At 42.2% G+C, this 9,990-nt stretch overlaps 3 protein-coding genes across 19 annotated transcripts in view; 1 reads left to right on the top strand and 2 right to left on the bottom strand.

The window, feature by feature from the left end:
* Positions 1-9,990, top strand: part of LOC108110181 (heterogeneous nuclear ribonucleoprotein R) — a 54,885-nt gene that overhangs the window by 7,558 nt on the left and 37,337 nt on the right. For all 17 annotated transcript variants that reach the window (XM_017219109.2, XM_041817906.1, XM_041817905.1 and 14 more), the window contains exon 2: positions 9,560-9,649. In XM_017219109.2, coding sequence (XP_017074598.1) covers positions 9,560-9,649 — 90 coding nt within the window. The remainder of the gene's footprint in view (positions 1-9,559; positions 9,650-9,990) is intronic.
* LOC108105244 (putative mitogen-activated protein kinase kinase kinase 7-like) lies at positions 6,284-7,809 on the bottom strand. Its single transcript, XM_017211719.2, has 5 exons — positions 7,768-7,809; positions 7,402-7,707; positions 7,175-7,351; positions 6,959-7,103; positions 6,284-6,905 (listed from the first exon to the last, which is right to left on the bottom strand). The coding sequence occupies exons 1-5, from the start codon at positions 7,807-7,809 to the stop codon at positions 6,370-6,372; spliced, it is 1,206 nt and encodes a 401-aa protein (XP_017067208.2). The 3' UTR covers positions 6,284-6,369.
* LOC108105243 (putative mitogen-activated protein kinase kinase kinase 7-like) lies at positions 8,227-9,422 on the bottom strand. The gene is made up of 5 exons (XM_017211718.2): positions 9,296-9,422; positions 8,930-9,235; positions 8,698-8,874; positions 8,489-8,633; positions 8,227-8,435 (listed from the first exon to the last, which is right to left on the bottom strand). The coding sequence occupies exons 1-5, from the start codon at positions 9,335-9,337 to the stop codon at positions 8,227-8,229; spliced, it is 879 nt and encodes a 292-aa protein (XP_017067207.2). The 5' UTR covers positions 9,338-9,422.

Here is a 9,990-nt window from a genome sequence, read left to right as displayed (position 1 = left end):
TTCGGCCATGTGCCAGGGCATTAAAAGTTTTGCCAACTCGGGATTGAACAAGTCGGGAAAATTTGAAAGTTTGACACAAACTGATGGAAAATAACGAAAGCCTTTAATCTGAAATGCTTGCAAATAGTAGCTATTCTGTCTATATTGTTAGTTAGGCTTACACTGTACACTTTCATACAAAGAAAGATAAGTTAATCTTCTTAATAACAAACTTGAAAAAGAATTCAATATTTGTCCTAAAAACTCATTCCAAGAGCAATAAACTGAAAGATAAACGTTTTTTGAACTCGCAGCATCCTAAATATTATATTTGCACCATGCTTGCGATGATCGAGAATATTAATAGCCGCAAGCACTGACTAATTTGCGATAATATTTATCAGGTCCAGGGCCAAAAATGGTTTCCATCTTTTTCTTTTTTGTACAAAAAATGCCTTCTAAATCGAGGCGAGGGTTCAAAAACCAGCCGAGAACAAAAAGCGCAATGAGATAAACACAGAAGACCAAGATGGCAAAAACAAAACCAAAACAAAAAAAAACATCTTAGAATGCCAGACAAGGGACAACAATTTAAACAAAATCAAACAGAAATGGTTGTTTGGGGCGTAAATATAATAAAACAAAAGCGAGCGTAGACAATGCCGGACAATGACAAGAGAACCGGACAAATGGACATGGATTTGGACTTGGACATATGCAAAGCGTCTTCATTCGATCCACTCTACAGCACTCCAATCAGATCAGATCCCCGATCCCGGGCAGCCAAATAAGCGAAATCAAGTGGAGAGTGGAGTCCAAATGTGGATGCCTGTACGTCAGCAATCAGCAGCAACAGCAACAACAGCAACAACAGCAACAGCAACAAAGCAAACGGCAGCGCAACACCGCATACAAAAGCGGCCTAACACAGAGTAAAAATGTTTTTTGTCAAGGGTGAATGACCCAGAATCAAAATCCACAAAGTCGTCGACGTCGTCGTCGTTGCTGCTGCTGCCTGGTTGCCTGCTCCTGCCCCTTCGATTTTGCCCAACTCCTCTGCTCGGGTGAATCTGAATCCTCATGCACCAAAATCGGCAGAGTCTTCGTGCGTTTGGCTCGTTTCAGTTTTCGTCATCCACGAAACTCACCGCACCTCTCGCTTTTCTGCATCATTTTGTTTTGTATTCGCACTGGTCTGGTCTGAAAATATAGCACCCCCTCTACCTCGACGCCCCTGGCTGTTATGATTGCCGTTGCCAGACGATAACCCAAACCAAAAATCAAGAAAAAAAAACAGAAAAGTAAAAAATATATAGCTAAATGCAATGAATTTGAACATTTTTGCAGCATTGCACACGCGACTCTCGCACGCTCGCTCAGCCAGACAGTCTGAGAGATACAAATGCGGCCCACTCGCAGATACAGATACATTAACAGACACAAATACAGATACATCTGCAGATACAAAGTGTATAATGCTGCGCTCTCCGGCTTTTCTAAGGCCCCCAAGTGTTATCGGGCAAACCAAGAAGCGCTAATTGCCGCCGTGTTTGCCTTAGATACACGTTGCGCACTCATTGAACGGAGCTGCGGAAGGTTTATGATGCACGGAGCCGTAGTATGATCTTGAGGGTATGGTGCTTGATGACCCCGATACATTCTTTAGGCTTTTCAGGAAACTTGAACTTTGCCGAATAAATCTGTTATAATACAAATATATCCGTTCAATGATTAATGGTTAATGATTTGGCCATTCTTATGACTCATTTCTAAAATTTTTGGTTTTTAGTTTTCGGTTATTGCACTTATTAGCCAGCTGTGCATTCTAGTATGAATAATAATATATTTAATTTGTTTTTTTTTTTTGATAAATGTTAACCTGAAAAATTGTATATATACTTTTTGTAGGTACCCCTATTTCTTCGATTCAACGTTTTAAAATAAATATAAAAAATAATGTAAATGGCTATGCTCAAAATTATAATCTTCTTTATGTTTGGTTAAGATTAAAAATACAAAAAAATAACAAAAAACATTTGAATAAATAATATTTACATTTATCAAAAAAACAGAAATATATTTCTTAACTCTTATTCTCTTAAACAATGTCTTTGTTTATTCTTTTTCCGAGTGTGCAAACCCGAACAAAGCGGCAATTAAAGTTGACCCAAGACGATGTCGACAAGAACGAAAAGCCCGCTTGTTCGGCTCGTCCTGTCACCTAATTTCCGTTTTAGAAAACATGTCCTCAGCCACTTGAGGGAGCCCTTGTCCTAGCCCCTATCCCTAGCCATTTCATATCCCCGCCCCTTCCAATTCTGTCTGGCTGTCCTGCAAGCTCTCCAACTAGTTCTGTCGGTCGTCTTCGTCCTCAGAAGACGTCGCCGTCGACGAAGACGACAGGAGCAGCGCAACAGCAGCAAATAATTTTGTAATTCAATTGTTGTCCTTCTGCGCATATGGCGTGTGTGTGCCGACAGAGTCCTGCGGCAGGTTCCTTTGGCTAGCTGCAAGGCAAGTGGCCTAGCCAGACGGCTGTTGGTTCTTTGACTTGTCCTGCTCCCGTTTCGAGGACCTACGACAATAGCAAAAGTTGCCAAGCACAACCGGAAAAGGAATGGCCGACAAGCAGCGTCGACCTGGGTTCGTTCCTTCAGTTTCTCGGTAGAAGCCTCAGCAAATTGCAGTCGCTAGTTTGTCCTGGCCCCTTTCGTCTCACTTCACCTCACCCCTCTGCTCTAGCTGGCTCTATCCTGTTCTATCCAGTCTGCTTCCGGTGCCTCAGTTAGCAAACAGTTTTCACGTTACCTGCTGCAAAACCCTAAGTGGCAACATTTTCCTAGAGTTTACATGGCTAAAAAAAAGCATACATATTTTTTATTTTAAATTTAATTTTATCATGCAATAATTTATACTTTGAGAAATGAGCATTTTTAGTTCATTTTTGGTATTTCTCTTTCAATTTTTGTGGGATATTAAAAAATCTATAGTAAATAAAATATTCTTGCCAGTGCATCTGCTATTTATTTCATGGCAAACTTTTGCATTGTGAACAAACTTGTGTCGTTTTTCTGTCGTATTTGGAAAATGTTTGGATCTGAAAGCCGAGACTTTTAATTAGGGCTTGGTATATAAACTACTTGAAAAGCACCGATGATCATTATGGGACTTGAGGCGTCGGGTGCAGAAGGACTGCCCAGTTGTAGGCATTCTCTGGACCGTTGATGAGGAGGTTTTCCCATGGCTGCTCTCATCTCGCTTATCCGCCATGTAATTTATGCGTATTAATTTCATCTCTGGCCTATCCGGCTTCCTGTCCCTGCAATGGCACAATGCAAATTGCTTCGCTCCTTTTTGCGGCTCGTTATGCGTTTTGGAATCGGTCCTTCTCGTTCGATGTCCTCTGTCCGTTGTCCTGCAGTCCGGTCATTGCATCCCACCAGGCATATTGACCGGCACAAAAGATACGGCGAGGATACAGAATACTAAAAAAAAAAAGAAAGGACTCGTTCGCTCTCGCTCCTTTTGAAGGACAATAGGAATGCAGAATGCATCGCAGGAACCGCTCAATCCCTGCGCCATTATTCGCATTATAATGCCATTCCGATATGTATGTAAATAAACAAAAAAGAAAATAAAGAGTGGAAGCTACGGCCGTGGCAATCGCTTGTGTTCTAATTGCCGGCAAGGACCTGCCTGAATCCGACTGCCTGGCATCCTGCTAGGCTGGACATGCAATTGCATTGCAGTCGCCGCTGCTGCTGCTGCCGCTCCTGCTCCTGGCATTGTTCCAGGCCCCGCTTAAGGGTTGAGTTTCAAGTTCTGCACTCGTCGGGGTTATCGCACGATTACAAAAGATTTCCTACTCTCTGGTCAGCTTCTGATTCAGATCCTGAATCGGATTCAGATTGAGATTCGGGTACAGCAATGCGAAAAGGCGAAACTTGCAGCGGAAGTCGAGCGTTCATTTCATCATCATCCTCTCAGCTGCCCCAGCATATTTGGAGAGGGGCAGAAGGGCAGAAGGGCTGTTGGACTGAGATTTATCTAGGAGATACTTTATGCAGCAGCTGTTGAGAGAGTTTGGGGGACATTAATCACTGGTCCCGCTCAAAGTTTGACCTCTTCGCTGCGTGTGAAATCGAAGTCGTTCATCTGCCATATCCTGCCGCGGTCCAGATACTCCTTTTGTCAGTTTTCTAGTTGCGTGCACAAGGAGAAATATTAGTATCAAAAACTCACTCATATTCCTTTTTTACCAAAAGGTGCTCGGACTTCAGTATGTTAAGGCTGCAAGTTTGCAGTTGGTGACCAAATTACTACCTTACTAGCTCAAATTTAATAAGATGGTACTGATTAGAATTTGGGTCACCAATTTCTAAGATAATTTAACATTAAAAGTCAAAATTATCCATTTTAAATACCGGTTAGCCCAAATTTACTTACCTTAAAGAAATTGCTTATCTCAGTAGAAACCGAGATTGACTAAATACTGAGAACTACTATTGAACCGCTTTTCTAGTTTTTCTCTCTGTGTGTGCGTGTGTTTGACCTTCCGGGCTGTCATTGACCCCGCTACGGTGTGAGGCCAACTGCATCGCGGTCATGCGGGAAGGGGTGCGGAGAGTGGAACGGGTGAGCGGTCTCATTATACATAATGTACAGCCAAGTCCTGCGGCACTTATCCACAGCAGCAGAAGCAGCAGCAGCATATGTGTGCCGCCAGTCGCGTTCCCAATCCGCTGGTTGGCCTGGCCTGTCTGCTTGCCAAATGGCTCAAGTAGAGGGGGCCCAGAACAGAACGATTCTCGAGACCAAGCCAAGCGTAAACGTTTAAAGTTCCCTTTTTGTTTTTGTCCAAGGGATTAAATGTAGGCGGTATGCAGGGGGCGGCAACGGCAATTTAATGGCAAGGATAATGAATAGGTTGCCTAGAAAGTTGCTAGCCGATATGCATACTTAGATATCTGCTGCTATTTGATGAAGGGTTTGACCAAACGCCGTTGAAAGATCCGAAGCGGGAAAACAAGAATCGGGAATATTTCTAGCTTAATGCTTATATTTTCATCTCTCGTTCATATATAGATCAGATTCTTAATCAATACATTGTCTTAAGAAAACAAGTTTATACTTAGCGTAATGGTATAATTCGTCCACTTGTCCACATAACTTAAATATGTAGGGTGCGGCCTATTAGGCTCCTTAGATTATCCCAAGAATTACCTTTAGCAAGAGCTCATTAATTAGCAGCTTAATCTTATCTGACCCAAAGGCTTCTCAGCTTACTGCATTGGAAAACTGCAGTATCTGCAGATTGCAGCTCTGGACAAGGTGAAGCCGAATGCAGTTTATGCAAATATGATCTCCCGATCGAGATTAGTGACACTTGATTGCATTGCGTTCTGGCCGCAACCTGTGCAGAGGCCATCTCTTACAAAATGTTTTAACACCTCGTTGAGCTTACAATGGCTGGCGATTGGGAATGCTCTGGGATCTTCTGCATCTGAAAATCGATATTTGGACAGAAGGTTAAAGCTTGAGGTAAGGGCAAAAAATTAAAAAAAAAAATAAAATAAAAACTGGCTGTCAACACCTTGGAGCAGACGGACGACATTTGTGGATGGGGTATTGAATGTAATTAAAAGGAGTTGGATTACACGTGTTGGTGGCAAAGGGGGAGAGTGGTGCTGTTCTTAGAGGGTGGGGTAAGGGCTTGGAGGATCCCTCACAAAAGGAGCTGCTTGTATGCATGCAAAAACGAGAACCGGCGAGAGGAGCTCGAAAACCAAACGACAAACCTGGAAAAAATGGGGAATGCTAAGAGAGGGGGGAGTCTCCTTCTGCTTTTTTTCACTTAACACACAAGTGAAGCTCAAGCTCTCGCTCCGTTTCTCTTCTGACTGAGCGACTCTCCAAAATGCACTTTAAATGGCAGTTTCCGGTCACACACACACACACAAACGCACGCAGACACATCCATGTATGTTTTTTCCTATAGAAAGAAACAATGCAAAAACGCCAAGGAGTCGCGCTGTGCCAGGAGCAGCAATGCACCGCTTGGTACATACTGTACTCCACCCCTCGACGTCGCTGTCATGTCCGCCGTCATCGTCCTTATAGCCGTCATCCTTGCCGTTGTTGTTCACATCCCTCACATCCCTACCTTTCCATATTCCATTCCTTTCCTTTTTCCGTATTCAGTATTCCTTATCCTTCGTGCTTAATGCAGTCTAAGCTTTCCATAGGCCTACCCCTTGCAGTTTGCATTTGCATCGGCATCGTCCTTTGTGAAAGGGTTGCTGTCTAGAGGAGGAGGACTCTCTGCATGCAGTCGGCTTTATTAATCATTGCCCGCACATTAGCATAACGAATTAATAATCATATTTCTAGTTAAAAGGGCTTCTTTATTTTCCTGAACGCCCGTTTAGTTTCGCGGCCCAAATCCTGCGCCGCCCTTCGCGTTTCCCGCTCCCCATCGTGGGCAGCCCTTGAGGTTTCACGCTCTGTGTCCTTCTCAGCCCGCCGGGTTTCCCGCTCGCCATCTTTGGCCGCCCTAGCCACCTCCACGCCCACATCCTGGGCAGCTCGGCCCGTCTCGCGTGCAATGACCTTTCCCAATCTCTCCACTTCTCGCCCGATTGGAATGGTTATGCGGGCCGGTCGATTATTACGGCGCCATAGCTCAACGAGCATCATTTGGCCACCATCTGACGGATCCTCGTGATAGGTCACCGCCGCAACGGTGTCTTCGTCCATGGGCAGGATGAAGTCCTCATTTTCCCCGGTTTCGCACTGCTTGCCGAGATACGCTTCGATCTCCTTCATGGAGGGGCGCTTTTCGGGATCTTCATCCAAGCAGCATTTTATCAACTGTTTGATGCCCTGCGGGCAATCGGGTCTCACTTCATTCATATCCGGACGATCACCTAATGGGGTGTAAAAGCTTTTATTTATTCATAAAAACAGTAGATTGACTTACCCTGATCGACAGCTTCCAAAATGCTAAATGCTTCATCCGCATTCTCCATGTGACTGTAAGGCACTTTGCGCGCCATAAGCTCCCAGAGCACTATGCCAAAGCTGTAGACATCGCACTTATCCGTATACTTTGTATATCTGATGGCCTGTGATTTGAAGGTACTTGTATTTAGATAGTTCTATATATAATATAAACCTACTTAATTAACCAACCAACCTCTGGAGCCATATACCTTACTGTTCCTCGCATATCCGACTGGTTATTAGACATATCCGTGGCCAAGCCAAAGTCACAAATCTTTAGCTTTTCAAACATATTATCTAGTAACATGTTCTGCGGCTTGATATCACGATGCACCACTGGTCGATCCAGGGAATGCAAGTAGGCTAAAGCCTAAAATAACTTTAGTATTATACAAAATGAGGAGAAAATGGGACACTTACCTTGGCCCCTTGAAAAGCCCAACGAACAGCTTGCTCTACAGTGTACTCCCACTGATTATTACCGTAAAGCAAATCGTGGACAGACCCATCTTTTAGGTATTCCATCAACAAGTACTGTTTATTCCCATCCTTTGCCGTGCCAAAGGTTTTGATAACATTTTCATGGCTAATATGGGACAAATGTATGATTTCCCTTTCTGCGTTTTTCTTGTTTGTCGGATGTTGAGTGTCAAACACCTTCACCGCGATTTCCTCATCCTGAAAGGTGGCTTTGTGAACAACTCCGCCCGTTCCGGATCCAAGTTTCTGTTGGGATAGTTAAGCTCATTAGCCCAGAAGAATATTTCAGGTGAAATATATGTATACTTGACTCAGTTTGATATCTGCAATATTCACTTTTTTCCCCATCTTCAGCTAAAAACTCGATCAGCTTGAAGTGTTGTTATAGTACTAAATGGCAGTCTTTTGTATTTCTTAACGACAGGTTAAATGTGATAAAGAAACCTTATCGGTATCCGATAAGCTTTATTTCTGTTCTTCCCCGAAAACGAATAATAATTTGTTTGAAATGAAGTCATTTAATTGTTCCTTTTTTTGCAGTTTACCACAACCTGGGCGGGTGGCTCTTATCATGGAGATATTTTAACTGAATCTATAAGGCAATGTATACTTACCAATAGCTATTTATCCATGTACGATTATGCTTTGCTTAAGGCGAACAATGTTACGTACTTCTATTTTTACAAATCCTTGCACGGATGGAATAATATAATATTTTATCTATTATTTGAAATATACATTCGAAATTAATTGTCATTTAAAATTTTATGCCAGTTTGCAAGCGTTTTCCAGTTTAAAAAATGATTGATTTATTAAATTATAATAAGCAAAAGTGGCAACACATTTGTCCAGATACACTTCGATCTCCTTCATGGAGGGGCGCTTTTCGGGATCTTCATCCACGCAGCATTTTATCAACTGTTTGATGCCCTGCGGGCAATCGGGTCTGACTTCATTCATATCAGGACGATCACCTAACAGGGTGTAAAAGGTTTTATTTATTCATAAAAACAGTAGTTTGTCTTACCCTGAACGATAGCTTCCATAATGCTAAATGCTTGATCAGCATTCTCCAAATGACTGTAAGGCACTTTACGCGCCATAATTTCCCAGAGCACTATGCCAAAGCTGTAGACATCGCACTTATCCGTATACTTTGTATATCTGATGGCCTGTGATTTGAAGATACTTGTATTTAGATAGTTCTATATAAACCTACTTAATTAACCAACCAACCTCTGGAGCCATATACCTCACTGTTCCTCGCATATCCGACTGGTTATTGGACATATCCGTGGCCAAGCCAAAGTCACAAATCTTAAGCTTTTCAAACATATTATCTAGTAACATGTTCTGCGGCTTGATATCACGATGCACCACCGGTCGATCCAGGGAATGCAAGTAGGCTAGCCCCTAAAATAATTATTAATAAGATTTAAAATAAATTAGCAGAAAATCTGACCCTTACCTTGGCCCCTTGAAAAGCCCAACGAACAGCTTGCTCCACAGTGTACTCCCACTGATTACTACCGTAAAGCAAATCGTGGACAGACCCATCTTTCAGGTATTCCATTAACAAGTACTCTTTATCCCCATCTTTTGCCGTGCCGAATATTTTTATAACATTTTCATGGCTAATATGGGACAAATGTATGATTTCCCTTTCTGCGTTTTTCTTATTTGTCGGATGTTGAGTGTCAAACACCTTCACCGCGATTTCCTCATCCTGAAAGGTGGCTTTGTGAACAACTCCGCCCGTTCCGGATCCAAGTTTCTGTTGGGATAGTCAAGCTTATTAGCCCAGAAGAATATTTCAGGTGAAATATATGTATACTTGACTCAGTTTGATATCTGCAATATTCACTTTTTTCGCCATCTTCAGCTAAACATTTGATCAGCTTGAAGTGTTGTTATAGTACTAAATGGCAGTCTTTTGTATTGTTTAACGACAGGTTAAATGTGATAAAGAAACCTTATCGGTATCCGATAAGCGTTATTTCTGTTTTTCCCCGAAAACGAACAATAATTATTTTAAGATGACGTCATCCTGGTGGATTGGACACTTTAATTGTTGCTTTTATTTGCTTTTTTTTTGCAGTTGCCCACAACCTGGGTCGCGATTCATATCGGAGCTTCAGTCCGGAAGTGTACTCCTCGTTATCAAGCCCCTTGGGACAACATGGAAATGGTGAGTTATATATTGCAAATTGTTTAGTTAAACTTAAAATTTTTTAAAGCTAAACATAATTATAGGAACATGATTCATTTAGGAAACTCGTAGTGTTAAAGAGATTGGTTTTATTTATGTTTTTATATACGATTTCTTCTATTTAAGTAGCTTGTTCCTAAGCCAAAAGCTAACTAGCCTTTTAAAGGACACTTCAAGCTTCTTTTTTTTGTAGATGAGCTTAGAGCCATTTTATGCTGTTTATATTGGCAGAACCTGCCCATCTGGATCTCACATTACAAGCTGATGCCTTAGTCTCCTTGAATTACACGAATGTCTACGGTTACATAAAGCGCCTGACA

Source organism: Drosophila eugracilis, unplaced genomic scaffold (genome assembly GCF_018153835.1).
Source record: "Drosophila eugracilis isolate 14026-0451.02 unplaced genomic scaffold, ASM1815383v1 contig_1135, whole genome shotgun sequence".
NCBI classification, from domain to species: domain Eukaryota; kingdom Metazoa; phylum Arthropoda; class Insecta; order Diptera; family Drosophilidae; genus Drosophila; species Drosophila eugracilis.
The sequence above is the reverse complement of the archived record's forward strand: the minus strand, read 5'-3'. Positions and strand labels throughout refer to the sequence as shown.

Coding starts and splice junctions, on each gene's coding strand:
- LOC108105244 (XM_017211719.2), bottom strand. CDS start 7,809: ATGGGGAAAAAAGTGAATATTGCAGATATCAAACTGAGTCAA. Junction 7,104..7,174: donor TAAGGTATATGGCTCCAGAG/GTTGGTTGGTTA, acceptor TTCAAATCACAG/GCCATCAGATATACAAAGTA. Junction 6,906..6,958: donor TTTGGAAGCTGTCGATCAGG/GTAAGTCAATCT, acceptor ACACCCCATTAG/GTGATCGTCCGGATATGAAT.
- LOC108105243 (XM_017211718.2), bottom strand. CDS start 9,337: ATGGCGAAAAAAGTGAATATTGCAGATATCAAACTGAGTCAA. Junction 8,634..8,697: donor TGAGGTATATGGCTCCAGAG/GTTGGTTGGTTA, acceptor TTCAAATCACAG/GCCATCAGATATACAAAGTA. Junction 8,436..8,488: donor TATGGAAGCTATCGTTCAGG/GTAAGACAAACT, acceptor ACACCCTGTTAG/GTGATCGTCCTGATATGAAT.